At 36.4% G+C, this 18,256-nt stretch overlaps 1 protein-coding gene across 21 annotated transcripts in view; it reads left to right on the forward strand.

The window, feature by feature from the left end:
* Positions 1-17,540, forward strand: part of mapk10 (mitogen-activated protein kinase 10) — a 63,206-nt gene extending 45,666 nt beyond the window's left edge. For 5 of the 21 annotated variants that reach the window (XM_079846945.1, XM_079846946.1, XM_079846947.1 and 2 more), the window contains exons 9-14: positions 1,157-1,339; positions 4,646-4,770; positions 6,480-6,503; positions 8,163-8,226; positions 8,813-8,890; positions 15,521-17,540. In XM_079846945.1, the coding sequence (XP_079703071.1) occupies positions 1,157-1,339; positions 4,646-4,770; positions 6,480-6,503; positions 8,163-8,226; positions 8,813-8,890; positions 15,521-15,663 (617 nt within the window). In that variant the 3' untranslated portion in view covers positions 15,664-17,540. Of the gene's footprint in view, positions 1-1,156; positions 1,340-4,645; positions 4,771-6,479; positions 6,504-8,162; positions 8,227-8,812; positions 8,919-15,515 lie in introns of all 21 variants that reach the window. The other 16 variants (XM_079846937.1, XM_079846938.1, XM_079846948.1 and 13 more) reach the window with 6 other exon arrangements.
* Positions 17,541-18,256: the final 716 nt, after the last annotated feature.

Below are 18,256 nucleotides of genomic sequence, written 5' to 3' on the forward strand. Positions count from 1 at the left end.
CTCTTAGTTGTACCACCTGACTGCTGCAGATTCATTTAGGCGTTGACAGTGTTGACTTAGAAACACATAAATCCGAGTCTGAGGACACAAACAGCTCCGAGTAGAACGTCATGGGTTGCCGTCTCTAAATTACGGTTACGACATGAACCGAACCGAATGCAATGATTGGACGAACATCTTTTGGTTCCGAGACTTCCACAGACGATATATGCGCATGTTTTAATATTTAGACCACTTCTATTATTGATTGCTATCAGGATGTGAAGAGAGTTTTAACCAATATAACAAAAGTGTTTATCAAAACAAAATTGCCTACCCTACCTTTAACAGGGGCAAAAAAAATAAATACCACCGAAATTAACAAAAAATGTCCCTGCATGAATTCCTGTTTTTGTTGATTTAATTTTATTGATAAAGGGCAATACATTTTCAATATAAACTGTATATTGAGTTTATGTTAATGAATGTATGATATCGAAGTTCTCTGAAACTATTTACAGTAGAAACTAAAGAAATTCGCATATCTTATTGTTTGTTTGTGCTTTATGCTAGTTTTTGCCTTGGGAATAAACTCTTACAAGATTTCAGTGAGAGTTCCATCTTATGAGTCTTATCCCAGAATGCAAATCCATAATTATTATATTGAGCAATATTGGAATATAAGGTAATATCAGATATTATGATGTCAGGAGTGTGTGTTTGAACCTAATGGGCATTCATTTTCCAAACACAAAAATTAAGATTATCTTAATTGTAATGACTCAGTTGTTGGTTTAATTCAAGTACCATCAGTATCAATTTCTCTTATCTTGTGTGTACTGATTTGGTTTCTTTTCCATTTATGTACTACAAATTTCACACTCAAGGCTTAAATAGGAGCCCTCTGGGTGTTTTAACCTTCACTGATTTAGCTTTTATTATGCTGGAGAGGAAGTGTAATCAAACTTTATTTTATTACCGATGGCATTATTAGGCTCACGGCACTTGCTTTTATGTTTGCCTTGTGTAATCATGTTAGAATAACCACATTATGTAGTTATCTTCATTTTATACTCCATTTAAAAGTGAAATATCATACTTTATACTCTAATGCATAACCTGAGCGGTGAGGAGTGTACGTAGGCGTCTTTTTTTCCATGACTCCACCCACATTCAGACATCGACCAATGGAATAAGGTTATAGAGCAGCTCGGCACGCCCTCTCCTGAGTTCATGAAGAAACTGCAGCCTACGGTGCGTAACTACGTGGAGAACAGGCCGAAATATGCTGGCCTGACCTTCCCCAAACTCTTCCCTGATTGCCTCTTCCCTGCAGACTCGGAGCACAACAAACTCAAAGGTAAGTGAGAATTTGTGCACATTTAGTTGCAAACATGTTATTTGGCATTCAAAAAAATAAATACAATTTAAAAAAAGTATTTGTTTTATTGTAAATTACAGTTATAAGCCATTTCTTTGTGAGGTTTACTCAACAATACTACCTGGATAGTTAAATAAATAATCAACTGAGGTGAAGGCTGATTCATCTCTCTTTGTATTTGTATGCGTGTTATTTTAATGGTTTACCTGGGAGAATCAGGCAGCAATTTCCTTCCCATTTGCAAAATTGAGAGACGTTTCATAAATTGTTCTCAGAGCTCCTGTTGTTCTTCAGGGCATAGCAGAGGAGAATCGTGAGCTTTTGATATGAAAATTGCGTGGTTGAGTTTATTCCCGGTGAACAGACGTCACATCACAGTCAGATACTGAATGTTCTGTGTGTGGGAAACAAAGAGGGGAGTGAGGCACTGCTGATTAGACTCAGTGGTGTCTGTGATTGTAAATGGTGTGTGTGTGAGACTAACAGATATGAGTGTGTTTCAGCAGCTAAAGGCTCCGTCTGTCACAGTGTGATGGGAAAGAGGGTTCAACACACACTTAAAGGTGCTCTAAGCGATGTTGGGTGACGTCACTTCTTGCTGACGTTCGAAATATTGTCAAACAAAACGGAGGCTAGCTCGACTCTCCCTCCTCCTCATCCCGTCCCCTCCCCCTCCCTTCCGTGCTTCCTGAAACAGGCTTTTCTGATGTAAATTCGGGACTTTGCGCGTTCCTTCTCCTTTTCCCTTTTCTTTGCTATTTGTTCATCGGAACGTCGTCTCTTTGGTCGTGTGTCGGCCATATCAAAATTCAAGAGAATATAATTCTAACGTTAGTCGTTGTCTAGGACATACAGTGCTATGCATAAGTTTAGACACCCATACTAAACTTGACTAAAAAGAGGAATAAAAAATCATCTTTTGGAAACTGAACTTAATGCCTTAATTTAAAAAATTAGGAAAAATCCAACCTTTAAGGACACCAATTTTCTTTGTGAATGAATAATGTATCATAAATAAATAAATGTTCTTCCTTAAAATACATGGTGCATAAGTGAGTACACCCCTATGTTAAATTCCCATAGAGGCAGGCAGATTTTTATTTTTAAGTATTTTTTTTTATTTATTTTTTAGGATACTATGCATCCTGATAAAGTTCCCTTGGCCTTTGGAATTAAAATAACCCCACATCATCACACAGCCTTCACCATGCCTAGAGATTGGCATGGTTTTATTTCAGTTAGCCTAATAGCTAGTTTGATTTGCATTGAGAGATGATCTTATGGAAAGTACTCCATGCCAATCTCTAGGTATGGTGAAGGCTATGTGATGATGTGGGGCTATTTTAATTCCAAAGGCCAAGGGAACTTTATCAGGATGCATAGTATCCTGGATCCATGAAGTAACTGGCCTTTAAAAATAAAAATCTGCCTGCCTCTATGGGAATTTAACATAGGGGTGTCCAGACTTATGCACCCTGTATTTTAAGGAAGAACATTTATTTATCTACGATACATTATTCATTCACAAAGAAAATTGGTGTCCTTAAAGGTTTGATTTTTCCTAATTTTTTTAATTAAGGCATTAAAGTTCAATTTCCAAAAGATGATGTTTTATTCCTCTTTTTAGTCAACTTTAGCATGGGTGTCTAAACTTATGCATAGCACTGTATCTCCTCTAGCTAACTTCCCTCTTCATGCTTCTCTCTCCTCCACTCCCCACACCCCCCTTCATGTGCAAGCGCACTAACCCCGGGCCCCAACCCCCAAATCATTCTTGTCGGTTATTGGATGGAACATTGTTTGTTATGTTTCGTGGTCCAGGTTGGGCCATTTTGTTTTTGTTGCCGTTTGTGGAGCCTGGGCTGTCTACAGAGACTTTTACAGTGTGTTCAGGGGACGGGCAGCTAGCGGATAGTGAGGAGATGTTTGCTGTATGTGACAAAAAAAATCTTTCGGCCTAAAAACCGCATGACGTCGCTTAGAGCACCTTTAATTCCAGGCCTTGTATAACATTGCACTGCATATTTTTGATGACTCCCTAAATCGACTCATCAGCCTGTTAGTTGAGGCTCCATGAACTGTTCTGTGTGTGTGTGAGATAAGGGCTGTGCTGTGAGCAACCACCATATTTTATTATATTATATTATAAACAGTTATATTTTATTTATTTTATGTTATTTTGTCATTTTATGTCATTTTATGTCATTTTATTTTATGTCATCATTTTATTTTGTGTCGTCATTTTATACATTTTATATTTGTTTTATTTAGTTTAATTCTGTTCCTTTTGTTCATTTAATTGTCTATTTGTGAGTTCAGTTTGCATTTCAGTTTCATTTTATGTATTATTTTATTTTATTTTTTATTTGTTATTTTATTTTGGCATTGTATTTCATTATAATTTTGTTTCATTTCATTGTATGTATATTATTTTATTCCATTTTTTCATTGTATTTCATTTTATTGTATAATTTTATTTTATTTCATTTTATGTCATAATTTTGTTGTTTGTTTAATTCTGTTCCTTTTGTGCATTACATTTTTGTATATTTTTGAGTTCAGTTTGCATTTCAGTTTCATTTTATACATTATTTTATTTTGTCATTGTATTTCATTTCATTTAGTCATTTTTTCTTTCTTTTTCAGTTTGACTTTTTTGACTATTTGTTTTCCATTGCGTTTCAGTTTGACTTTATAGTCTGCAAACACTTAGCCAATATAAATGTAAAATTTCTATCATGTTAATAAAATACATTTACATAATTGAGACGGAAAGGAAGAGGTGTGGAGCTAATCACAGAGAGTGAGAGTCAGCCATACAGATCTGCAGAAATCAGTGTCGGCCATTTTGAAGTGGTCCAGCCGGTGGCAGAGAGAAGAGAGAGAAGGGAGAGATGGGATGATGCTGTGAGAGGAGAGAGAAAGGGTCTGACTTTACCCAGCTATTTATAGAGCAAGAAAGTGAGGGAATCAGGGAGCGTACAGAGGTGGAGAGGAAGAGATGGAAGGAAAGGTGAGAGCATGAGGAAAGAAGAGCAAGAAAAGAGAGTGTGATGTTTTAGTGCCCTTGCGAATGAACAAACAAATAGAGGATGAAATATAAAGATTGTGGTGTCTGATTTGTGAAATGTTTGCACTGCATTCCTCAAACATCTGAAATCAACAACAACTCTGTTTACTTACTTAATAAATGTCTCTGCTCTAATAACATTAGCTATATCGAGTGAAATGCCCTCATTTTAATGATGCAAAGATTTCTCCGCTCTGTTGTCATGTGTTTTACAGCGAGTCAGGCCAGAGACCTGCTGTCTAAGATGTTGATCATTGATCCCGCTAAGCGGATATCAGTGGACGAGGCCCTCCAGCACCCCTACATCAATGTGTGGTACGACCCGGCCGAGGTGGAGGCAGTGAGTACAGTCTCCTAATTCTCTCAGCACTATCGATCAGTGCGCTCAGGGCCATCTGTCACCTGTTTATTCCACACTACTGCTAGCTCATTAAACACTGGACACAGCTTTTATAGACTCGGGTCTGTGCTAAAGTTTGGCCATATTCAGCATTTTGATTCATCTGACCTTTTTTTGTTTTTTTTTGTTTTTTTTTACATGGTTGGACCACTGTGACCAATCATGGTATCCTCCATCACTCACAACTGATTGGATAGAATTGAAGAAGGAAAAAAAAAATCTACAATTTATTTTTATACAACACACAACACAAGACCTATTCAGTCTGAATTTTCAGTATAAAGAAATTGTACGGAAAGATTTTAAAATTAAATTAAATTAAATTCTTGAATTTATTCAGATCATTCATTCATTCACTCACTCATTTACTCACCCACTCACTTACTCATTCTTTCATTCATCCACTTATTCACTCATTCATTCACTCACTCACTCATTTGTTTACTCATTCATTCATTACTCATTCATTCATTCACTCACTCACTCACTCACTCACTCACTCACTCACTCACTCATTAATTAATTAACTTATTCACTCATTTACTTGTTCATTAATTTCATAATTCACTCACTCATTCATTTACTCATTCACTCACTCACTCATTCATTCACTCAATAATTCATTTACTCATTCATTTACTCACTCACTCACTCACTCACTCACTTTCTCAATTATTCACTCATTCATTCACATTATATATTGTTTATTATTTCTAAAATATTATGAATTAAACTCACTACATTGTTACACCAACAAAATTATTTTTTTAACAATTACATGCATTTGTACCAAGTCTGAGGTTTTTACATGTATTTTTATTTTTTTTAAAAGCCTGCATGTAGTGATTGACTGATTAAATGTTATTTATTTATTTTAAATTTTTATTGTTTTTGTGTGCTGAAAAATTAATTCAGGCTAAAACAATGTAATTTAGTCATATAATGAGTAATATTGATCATATTTAGTTGCTTTGCTGAAAATATTATTATATTATATTATATTATATTATATTATATTATATTATATTATATTATATTATATTATATTATATTATATTATATTATATTATATTATATACAGATCATATAGATCCTCACTCAATAGTTTTAGATTATTAGCTAGGTTTACTTTATCATGTTGCATTTGTTATTGACGGTTGATTCTGGGGACCTTCATCAGTCTGAGAGGACACAGGAAAGGAGTAAAAATACCACAAGGTTGTCCTGTTCTTTGATGAAGATTTCTAAACATTCAATAAGCATTTGACTCTGATTTTATTCACACGTCCCCTTTTGACAAACAGCTTGTTCTTGTCTAAAGTGCGCATCTGTACCGTTTCAAAGGGGTTTCAATGACACAACGGCCCTGGTTTTCTTGTTTAAGAGAGTGCACAACACAAAGTACAAAGCTACAGAGATAAATATGTAATACAATACTAGCTAAAATTTATTGTGTATAGCTGTTTTTTTTATGTGAACGTACATTTTCTGTTGATCGAAATATGAAACGGAAATACTAATATGGTACGCTATGATAGAAAATCTGACATTCATTAGCAAATAGTTTGTTTTAATAACCCATGAAGCATCATTATGATTAGTGTGATTCTTTTCTCCTTCTCTCTGGTGTTTCTCTTTCTCTGATGAAGGCCAGGAATCAGCAGATATCTATGGTAAATAAAGACCATTCCACACTTAGGAAACCTCCTCATCTCAAAACACTCACACACCGATCTCTTTGTAACACACTTTGATGTCTAAAACTCAAAAACATAATAAGATTTGAAATTTGCACAGTGTGTGTGTAGGGTGTGAATATCTGTGTATTTGTATGTGTCTGCATTGTGTACTAATCTTGTTGAATGTAGCTAAGAGATGAGTTTAAATTCTGTATTCAGATAACATTTAGAGAATAGAATAGAATTTTTAAAGTTAATGTCAAACCTACAATTATTCATTTTTGTGTATAAAAAAATAGTGAAAAAAGTTTAATTGGATTTGCTAGTTTGGCTTACGTCCCATTCGGTTCCATAGGGAGGGCGGGGTTAGTGACCTATACAGCAGCCAGCCACCAGGGGGCGATCGAAACGTTTTGGCTTCACTTTTGTGTGGCACATTGGGATAAACATATTTATCGCTTCAACATGCATCATTGTTTTTAAATTCCTCCGTTTTCACAGTACAACGCGAAAACAGCGTTTTCAAATGTTTCCAATTCAGAGAGCGTCTTTAAGAAGCTCAGACAAAAACACCATCTCAGTGTGGACGGAAGGTCATAACAGCGAAAAACAAAAATGATGTATCTGGATTAGTGTAGACGTAGCCTTTAGACGTAGTTAAATTAACTCACTTGTGGGTTTTGTGAAATAAATAAACAACTAATATACTGTAAATGAATAATGCAGGTGCATTGTGCTTTAAGTAACCCTGTTTCCCCATAATGATCCTTTCAGTGCCATTTTAATCTCTCTCTTTCTGTTTATATCTTTCTTTAACTATCTGGCTTGTCACAAAACCTAGCGAGCTGCCTACCTAGACTGCATTTTTGTCAGCAACATTTGAAATGAATCGCATGTGGATGCCTGAAAATGTTGCTGAGGATTGATTGGATTGCTCAAATGTGTCCATGATGCCCTAAAATGCAGTCTAGTTAGTCTGCTCACTAGCCTCTCTCATGTCTCTGTCTTTATCCTAAACCTTACTGCGGACTTTTCTGTCCTACTAATGGTGGTGTTTGGTCCTTATTTACTAAGTTCTTACCGTTGAACATGTCAGCTGCATGTGCAAATGATGATAAACACTTTACATTACAGTGTTCATGTTATTTTTTTGTGCTAATATTATTAATTACAAAAAAGATTATGCTAATAAAGTAATTTAATAGACACGTGTAATATTATATTATGAACACTGTAATGTAACATTAACCACAGCAACATAGTGTCGGCCCAGATCCGGGCCACATCTGGTACATGTGGATTCCACGCGGATCTGAGCTAACACTATGTTGCTGTAATGTTTTAACATTACAAATCTGGCCCTCATATGTTTTCTGATCAAGATCTATGCAAGATGAGAAGCATTACATCAAATAAGTGACTCTACAGGAGCAGATGTGCTATATTTAGACATTATTAAGCACTAAATATAAGTACATATACTGCCTAATGAATAACGCATGAGATTATTACTTTTTTAACTGTTAGAGGATTGTCTTCATGATTAAGGACAAGCAATGATAAAGCTTAAGACATGTTTATTCAGAAGACACTCAATGTTTATGATTATGTTGGGGTAATTATTAAATGTGTTCCTCTTTCTCTCTGTCTCAGCCTCCTCCACAGATCTATGATAAGCAGCTAGATGAGAGGGAACACTCCATTGATGAATGGAAAGGTAGGCCTTCATGAACACACAGACAGATGAAGAGATGCAGCAGATGTTGTTTTTCTATCATGGTGGCCACTTTCCATTGACTTGTTTTTATACTGAGCCAGTGTAAAAAAGTTTATATCTAGACCTTTGCATTTTTACATTTGAAATAAAACTTGATTTTAGTATGACATTTTTGTAGGACATGGCTGACCACCACAATGTAGGTTATTTCAGGTTTTGCTTTATATACTATTAGAGTATTTATTCATATTTTGAAGTAGCTTTTACAGTATTTTAATATTGCGAGTTTTCATTTTTATTTTAGTAACTTTATTATGTGCTTTTGTAACCTTAATTAGTTGTCCTTTTTAACACGTTTAGTAATTTTAGTACTTCAACTTATTTCTGTTAGTTTCAAGGGAAACATAATTAGGTTTTCAGTTTACCACATGGATTTGCCATTAATAATCTACAAGTACTTGTTAATTTTACCCTTGTCTTGTTTTTTTGTTGGTTTGTAATGAACCAACCGTGCTTTTGAGTCGATTAGCTCTAAATGTGATCCTTTCTCTCTCTTTTCCTGCACCTGTGTCTCTCTCTGGCTCAGAGCTCATTTATAAAGAGGTGATGAACTTCGAGGAGAGAACAAAGAATGGTGTGGTGAAGGGACAGCCCTCTCCCTCAGGTACTCTCTGTGCATAAGCTATGCTTCTGTAAGTCAATTTAAAGTGATTTCAGCTGTTTATGAGAAACCCTCCCATTGTGACTGCTCCATTTGTCCCTGTCCCCCTCTCATCTCGTCCGTGTGACACAAAAAGAACACGTCTTGAGTGTGATTACGTGCTAGTTTTTCATTTAGTTGGTAATCTGTTATTTTGACGATGTTGTCTGTTGTAGTCTTTGCTGAAATGAATAAAAGGTGCTGTAAGTGATTTCAGCCACTACTGCTATTCTTTGACTTTACCACTACAAAACAAATGCTGCGTTCAAGAAATGTGGTAATTACCGTAACTACGAGATGAGAACATGTGACGTTCTATTCAGAGCTGGTCATTTTTTATTTCTATTGGAACACTATAAATGCCAAATTGAATCTGCAGCGGTCAGGTGGTACAATCTCAGAAAAATCACAGTTTACAAGTTGTAATTACAAGTTCTAGTAGGACGTGACCGTTTTTTACGGTAATTATGGCATGGCATGAACGTACCTAAAACTCTACAAAACCCCGCCCCCTAAGACGCTGCTTGACAGGCAGAGAGTGTTTTTGATTGGCTAAAAAAGCACGGGCCTCTCCCCGAGACTTACAGCATCTTTAAGAAAGCACTTTATAACACTGTATTTAATTTAGCCTATTTTTCACTTGAACAGTTACAATTTGACCTTCGCTAAACCCCGCCTTAAAATGTTACTGACCAATCCAGTCCTCCATTTTCTCAGACAAGCTTTGTCTCTTTTACAGTGCGTGCGTACATAATTATGCAAGTCGATATTCTTATCATATTTTTTTCCAAGCACATTTTACTAATTCTAAACCACATCAATCCTAATAACTACTATTAATAATAATAATTATGCACGCACTGTATAATGTAAGTTAATGGAGGATCTGTGAGTTTGGATTTACGTATATGCAGTTCTATCAATTGAAAATATCCAAAAATACAGTCAAATGATTTTCATAACCATCTTTCAGGACACTTGTAATCACTTTAATTTGTTTTGTTTTTCTGAGAAGCATTTGCCTTGATTCTGGTTCAGAATGTTACTATGTAATTTTTTTTATATGAAAAAATGGCAGATGAATGCTTTCCAATGTCAACAATTTATTCCAGCCCACTTAATAATAATATCCAGCATTTATACAACTTTATAAGCATATTTTATATTCTGTGAAGCATGCTTGGTTAGCAACCATAACCAAAGGGGCGGAATTTAGTAAAGGAAACATATTCTTTTCACTTTAAACCATAATATAAATAAATTCTACATGATTATAAAAATATACAAGTTATTGTATAATTTTAAAAAAATGTTAGGAGCTGGCCTGGGTTCATTTTTTAAAAATGTATGTGTATCTGAATTTATATTGTATTGTAATGTATATTTGCCACTGTATATGTATACATGTTTCATAATTAAGGTTGGAGTCCATGATGAGTCAACACTGAAATATTTTTAGGATTAATTTAGCATTAAGAATATGCTAATTCACTCAACATATAGGCTTTTTCTTGGAGGATTGTGGGATGTCGAGTCCATTTTATCAGCAGCCTGCAGTGTCTCCGTTTAACCTGTAGAGGACAGCACATGCGTGTGTGTGTGTGTGTGTGTGTGTGTGTTTGCATTGGTGCGGTGTTGCATGTCTGCAGTCTGCAATCCTGCAGCACTGAAGGTGACAGACAGACAGACAGACAGTGACACGAGCTGAAGTTCTTCCCGTTTACTGTCGTCTCACTCACTTATTAACATCGGATCATGTCAATGATCGATTGGTAGCTGCTTATGTTTTGTGATATTGCTAGTGTTTGACTGCATTTTGCATGCATTGTCCATCTTTTTCTGGCCTCATTTTCTCTCTCTCTCTCTCTCGCTCTCTCTCAGTCGGTCTCCCCCTTTGTAATTAAGTGCTTGTGCTGAAGAAAGCAGTCGCAATGCAGCTCCACATTTCACAGCAGTGTGGGTTAGTGTGTTGAGTCGTGTGTGTAGAGAAAATCACATGTTCAGTTCAATTCGGCTTATTTGTATAATACTTTTCATAAACGCACATATATGATTTCACAGCAATTTCATAAATTGTGGTTTATAAGAGTAATTAATAAGTGTGTTTTATGAAAAAGTATGATTTGTATTTTTCAGACAGGTGCAGACTGCAGAGCAACCATGAAAATATGGCGGGTTATTTTCAACATACATTGATCACATGTCTATAAACAAGCTGGAAATCTATTGACGGATGAGAATTCTTGAAGACTCGTGTTTGTAGATGTCCTGCAGCTGCAGTGGACCGCTGTTGATGTGGCGTCCTGTGCTAAACTGTGATTCAGTACGTTTAGTTAAACCCGCAGAACTGTACTTGGGTTAAAATCGATGCAGCTATAAATCCTCATTCCCTTCCTTTTTATTAAGGGTCTGGGAGTCAGAGATGCGCTTTCCTGCAGTATAAATGAGGGATTTATGGTGGTCTCTGGGACGCTTGTTGGGGGAGGCGTGACTGGAGGATTCTGTTAAGTGAGAGCAGAGTGATGTAGCTGAAAGTCTATTTTTGAGATGGAGAAAGAGCAGAGGAAATGGTCAGGAGAAACCCAGAAAACCAGTGAAGACCACCAGGGAATTCAAGCTGATCTAAAAAACTTCTGCAAAACCCAGCTGGCTTGGCTGGTCAGTCTCTAAAACCTCTCTAAAACCAGCTAACAGACCAGTCAAGACCCTTTTTTTTGTAGGGCTGGTCGAAGCAATTTTGTTTTCGGTATTTATTGCGTCTTTGTAGCTTTTTTAAGGGTGCATTTACTGTTCTTTTATCTTCCTTAAAAATACTTTTCATAAAGTACATTGAAATTAATGCTTTTACTCAGCAAGGGTGCATTCAATTGATCAGAAGTGAGAGTAAAGAAGTTTATAATGTTACAAATTTTATTACTATTTCAAATAAATGCTTTTCTTTTAGACTTTTTGATCAAATAACCCTGAAAAAACTATTTCTGAAGGATCATGTGACACTGAAGACTGGAGTAATGATGCTGAAAATTCAGCTTTTAAAAAAATTCAAACTCTGAAATATTAAAATATGTTCAAATGGAAAAGAGATATTTTAAATTGTAATTATATTACTGTTTTTACTGAATTTCTGATTCAATTTCAAACAGAGAAGAATTATGGGCAATGTAAAGTTTTTTTCTTGTCTTATCTAGAGTTTATGGAAATATTCTTGTTCGTCTGTGCCGTGAGGCTCACTGATGCTCTCAGTGTGATGTGATATGTAACTAGCTATCATATTTTGCTGGTTTGGCACATTTCCATAGAGCGAAAGAGTGAGTGAGTGAGAGAGAGAGGCTGAAAGAGAGACGGTGACCATAAAGCTGACAGAGATAAAACCCCCTTACTGAGCCAATGTCACCCACCCTCTTCCTTTTTTCTTCTCATTTTAAAGGGTAGCTTCTGCTTTCATCATTTATCATATTGCCATTATTTTTTCATCCTAACCGTTGGTTCCAGCCCCACTCTGCAGTCATGCTTCAAAATTGCATTGAAATGTTAATCTCAAATAAGGATGTGGGCATTGGTGTATAAAGTTATTGTAAATCATGTTCACAGCACTGAACGGGTATTAAAGAGCCGCCTTCTATTAAAACGAAAGCTGTAGCCCGTCAATCAAGTAAATTAGCTTGTAATGTTATCGTAGGAAGCCGTTTAAGGGGTTATTTGCGTTTGATTTTTATCAAAAGCAATCGCCTTGCCTGATTGGATTGGGCTGAGCTCAATTTGCTGAAGGATTCCAGGATTTCTGGCTTGTGGATTTATAGGGCAGCCAGTGCAACTCTCACACCTGATGATGAAAAATAGGGACAATTTGTCCTTTTTGCAGGAGCCTTTATTTATTACTTCTTGTAGAGCGTTAGCTCCACCTTGTGGCGTATCTCATTTTTGATTTTTTATGTGCTTTTTGTTACAAGCATGTAGAATGATTGTGTAACTAGTGATGCTTACTGGAAAATACTGGAAAATCTTTTAGAATGAATTTAAACACATTTCTTTAGCACCAAATCAGAATATTAGAATGATTTCTGAAGGATCATGTTGACACTGAAGACTGGAGTAATAATGCTGAAAACTCAGCTTTGCGAATAAATTACATTTTAAAATGTTACAACAGAAAGCAGTTAATTTAAATTGTAATAATATTTCATAGTATTACTGTTTTTACTGTATTTTTTAATCAAATAAATGCAGCCTTGGTGAGATTAAGAGACTACTTTCAAAAACATTCAAAACCGTCATGTTTCCAAACGTGTGTGTGTGTGTGTCAAGTCAAGTCAAGTTTATTTATATAGCGCTTTTCACAACATAGGTTGTATCAAAGCAGCTTCACAGTAATAATTAAAACAATACATTAATGTTTGTTTCTAGTGGAACGTCCATGTTTGGTAATGCTGATCAATAGTATCGTTGATTGATTAGTTCAATTAAATATCCCCAAATATGTGTGTGTGTGTACTCTAATGGTTGGTACAAAAAGAAGCAAGTTAAAGTCCCCCTGTAGTCAATAGTTTTATCCCTTAAAGTGCCCTATTATGGATTTTTGAAAATGGCTTTTCATGTAGTCTGTAACATAGCTCTAAGTGAATGAAAACATCCTACAAAGTTTTAAATCTGAAAGTGCACCGTATATAAAGTTATTGTCGACTCTGAGTCAATGAAATGAATCGTTTTTCAAACGAATCATAAGCATTTCATTGTGACGTCAAGATGAAACATTAGCATATTGCCCGCCCACTTATTGCATACGCAGACACCAGGGAAACTTGAACCCCCTCAAACCTGCAGCTGATTCCTGTGGACACTGGACAGCATCATGTCGAGAAGACGCTGTGCTCTACAATGTGAAGATAAAGGCAGTTTTTTCCCACTGCTCAAGGACGAGCATGTGAAGAATCAGTGGTTAAAATTATCTTTACCACGATACTTCAGCAGTATAATCCTAAACTTTGGCTGTGTTCCCTTTATTTCACTGACGACGACTTCTCAAATCTCGGAGTTCAGTGCAGGATTCGCAAATCACTTGCTCTTGAAAGATGGTGTTCAAAATACTTAGTTTTGAGTTTTATATTGTGTAGGTCTCCTGCTAACTGGTTAACTCATATTATTACTGTCTTACTGAAATACTTCTGCTAATCAGTTGTGGGCCACTATTACCTAAAACTGTGTCTATTAATGCAGATCGTCTGTCGTTCTCACTACTTTGAGGAAAGATTAAGCATGGAGCAAGATTTGTTTTACCAGCGTTTGTTACATCAGTCATTCATGTTAGAGCTCGGCTAATGTACAGTATGGACTGTTACTGATACAGTTTCCACGTGTTCACAGCAATAAATTAGAAAAATACTCTGTAAATAAATAAGTACAAGTAAAATAATCAGTTTATTGATGGACATGCACTTGTTAATGCTGATGGTGAAGAATTACAGTTGCAACATCTCATAATGTACCTCAGACTGAGTAGTGTATCACTGAGAAACGTCCAGCTCGAGTCGTCCTTGCGATGGAGGTTCGGGTTGAATTAATAGTTCTTCCAGTGTTTCATCATCGCGCTCGCATTGATATGGTAAAATCGATGTCATTGTTCGTTACTGTGTTTAGTCTACGGTTTAGGAAGCCTCAGGATAAGCAGAGCTGACGTTGTTATGGCAATGGACGTTTTTGTTTTCGACGCGCACACTGTACACGGTAAACCAATCACAACAGACTGAGTCGTCTGGCCAATCAGAGCTGACGAGTCGTTTGAGAATCACTGAAAATGTGGTGATGTGCAAATGTTTTTTATGAGAAAATTAAACCGTTTTTTGACCTTTGATGCATATAAACCTGTTGTAGGAGACTCCAAAACAACATTAGGAAACTTTAAATATTTAAAAGTTTTTTCCTGTGAAAAAAGATTCTTAATGCCTTAAAATAGCTTAAATGTTACTCATATAGTATATGCGGTTCTATGAATATGCAAATTAGCCCCGCCTCCACTCACTCACACCAGCTCAAAGATCCACTCGCTGACGATCACACATTGACGTAACGTTTTTGACGTCAGAAACATCAGCGATTTCAAACTGTGTTTTTGAGACTGTCTTTGGTTCACTGCAATTTTAAAGAGAAACTACTCCACAATGGTGTTGACGTATGAATTTGCACATGGTTTGTCTTAAAGCATATTAAAAACACCACATAGACATAAACAATATTAAAAACTTGATTTTCACCACAGGGGGACTTTAAGAAATAATAGAGTAAAAATAGTTTATATTCATATTCTGTGCTTAGGGTTCAGGACAGCATGGAGAGGGTTTAGGATAGTCATCTGTTGGCATTTGGACAAAAACATGGCTCAACATCCTACAGTATCACCTCAGAGACTCAGTCCATGGACTCCACCCTTAAAGACCCCACTTTCATCCGTGTGGGATATTTGTACACGTTTTGTTGTTATTGTAATTTTTGGTAGTTGATCTTCTGCTTATAATATCAATCAGCCCTGTAGAGGGCACTGTGGCTGCACTTTCTTTTTTCGTTGTAACCGTTTTTCCCCCGTTACTTCCCTTAGCGCAGGTGCAGCCATGAACAGCAGCGAGAGCCTCCCCCCCTCCTCCTCCGTCAACGACATCTCCTCCATGTCCACCGATCAGACCCTGGCGTCCGACACCGACAGCAGCCTGGAGACCTCCGCCGGACCCCTGGGGTGCTGCAGGTGACTAACCGCCTGCCTGCGCAACCCCGTGTTCTTCAGAAGGTGAACCCACAAACCTCGGAAAAATGTAATTAACGAAATCAAATATATGCGTAAAATAATGTACCATGAGTAAATGACGACAAAGTGTGCATTTTCATTCTGAATATGTATATTTATGAATCTTCACTAGTTGCTTTGCTTTGAATCCCCTCATATGGCATCCAAAAAATTAACGAGACTTAAAAAAAAGAGAGCAAGAAAAAAAAAAAGGACTTAATCGGGCATCTCTGTAAAGTGTACATTGACTGCTATCTAATACCTTGCGATTTCCTGTGCTTCAGTTGATGTGGCAGGGTGGGCTTTTACTTTAATGAGCACTGTACAATAATCGATCAACCCTTGTATTCTGCCCTAATGAGATGATTATTATTTTTTTTTTGCTTGTGCCGAAACCCCCAACTGGTTTCGGATGGGCTGGTGTGTCTCTGTGCGATTCCTTGTAAGGTATAATAATAATAATAATAATATGTACAATGGCGCCCCCTATCTCTTGTATATATGTAATTGTGTACAGCTGTGAGGTGTTCTCAGAGTGGGACTGACGGCCAGTAGAGGGAGTTTTCGCACACCTTGCCACATTACAGCTAATCACCCGTTTCCCTTTGCCTGTAGTCTTGCATGGTCAGAGAAAAAAGTACTTAAGCTAATTATAACATATACAATTATAGAGAACCGTGTTTATATAACATTTAAGGAGCTGAAGGGTGAATGTGGGTGAATGTATCTGTCGCTCGACTGGAAGTGAGGCTGCTTTAAAGGAAGCCATTGGGGGGTACAAGCACTGTTGCTGTCATTTTCCCACGGTCAACAGCCCTTCCTTCGTGTTTGTGAAACTCGCCCTCTCTGAGACAGCCTTGCATGCTTTAACTTCACCTTTGAAAGGTGCGTCTAACTAAGTCGAGAAGCATGAGCCTCATCTTCACTTTTGGTTCCTTGTTCACATCCACGCAAACTAAATCTCATCTCGAAATGCATACTTTTGTGTTGGCTGAAGGGAATCAACGTGCTTACTACCTAAACTTCACAGCAGGAGTTTATTATTAAATTGTTGGATTTGGGAAGTGCCTTTGAAATAATGCAGTTTCCTCCTCAAAAACACGAATACAGTAAACGCGACGGCTCTGATAGAGGTGTCGGATGTGTCAGGTCTGTTTACCCAATCCCACAATCCCCTATTCATATAGATTTCCTAGTGTAGTCTAAGTGTCTGATTTAAAGTCAATGTATGTATAAAAAAAAATGAGAAAAAAAAGGCACCTGGACAAAAATCTGTTACAAGCCCCAGATCTGAGAACTACAGTGGCCTCAGACAGTATTTGGACATTTACATCACACTTAAAAATGTAATTACATTAAAAGAAAAGAAATGTCAGTTCTCCTCAAGTTCACATAGGTGTAGTTCATCACATTAAACATATTCCACTATCGTTTGACAACCGTGAAATGTCCAAAGTTTCGTTTAGAGCAATTAATGTGCCATTTAACATATTAGGTTAAAAAAAATGCTACTATTATTTTGTTATATGGATTTACATGTATTTTTTAATAAATGTCTGAAGTGTCCACATACGCTTTGGGGCCACTGTTTGTTCCCATGTAACCCCTCCACATTCACATTAATTGTTCCATTTTTAAAAAGACGAGTAATGTAGTTTAAATTTTCAAAAACACATGGCTGATGTTTTCAGTATTAGGTAAAGTTTAGCTTCATTGAATATACATGAAGTACACAGTAAATTGAACATATAATATTTCAGTTGTACGGTTTTGTTTTGTACCTGTATTTGTCTGATTTGATCCGTGTACTAAACATTTTAATAAAGGGATTAAATACACATGATCACATGATTTTTTTTTTTTTTTTTTTTGGTTTGTTTATGTAACAAAGCTCTAATTTTCTAACTCATTATCATCTAGAAACACTCTTTTTGTGGACAAAATTGGTTAACTAGTATTAACGATTAAATTATTTGTATTTATAATAATTGCATTGCATGTTAATGTTTATCTGATTCTGCTTAAAAGGTACACTATGTAACTTTTGACCCTCTAGCTGCAGAAGAACATTGTTTTGGTTGTGCTTCGGCTTTGCGTGACTTCGCGGATGAATATGGTTATCACGCTGCTCATAAAACGCGCACTACTAGGCTTAAGAGAAATAACTAGTTCAGATGGAAAGGATCTCAAGCTATCTAGCTGAAGATGTTACAGTAGCTTTACCTATTAGTAGACACGGTACTTCCTTGAAAATAAATTCCAGCACTGCGCTGCAATAATGAAATGACCCTTCAAAATAGAAAATGCTTTACAATGAGCTCTGTTAGAGAGCTAACTTATGACAATCTGTTCAATAAAATACCTTACCTTGTTGAGTAATAAAATCACCATCTCTGCGTCGCTTTTACAGCATTTCAAATCCCTCAGTTCTCTCCATCTCTGAAAAGTCAAGCCAATTTGGATTCTTGTTTCAGTGCGAGCTTTGTCGCGTTCTCTTTTTGCCAGCAGGTTCTCCTCTGTTAAGCGTTTTATAACAACGGGTCGGGTGATTTCCCAGA

This window comes from Squalius cephalus (assembly GCF_949319135.1).
Source record: "Squalius cephalus genome assembly, chromosome: 17".
In the NCBI taxonomy this organism is placed as follows: Eukaryota; Metazoa; Chordata; class Actinopteri; order Cypriniformes; family Leuciscidae; genus Squalius; species Squalius cephalus.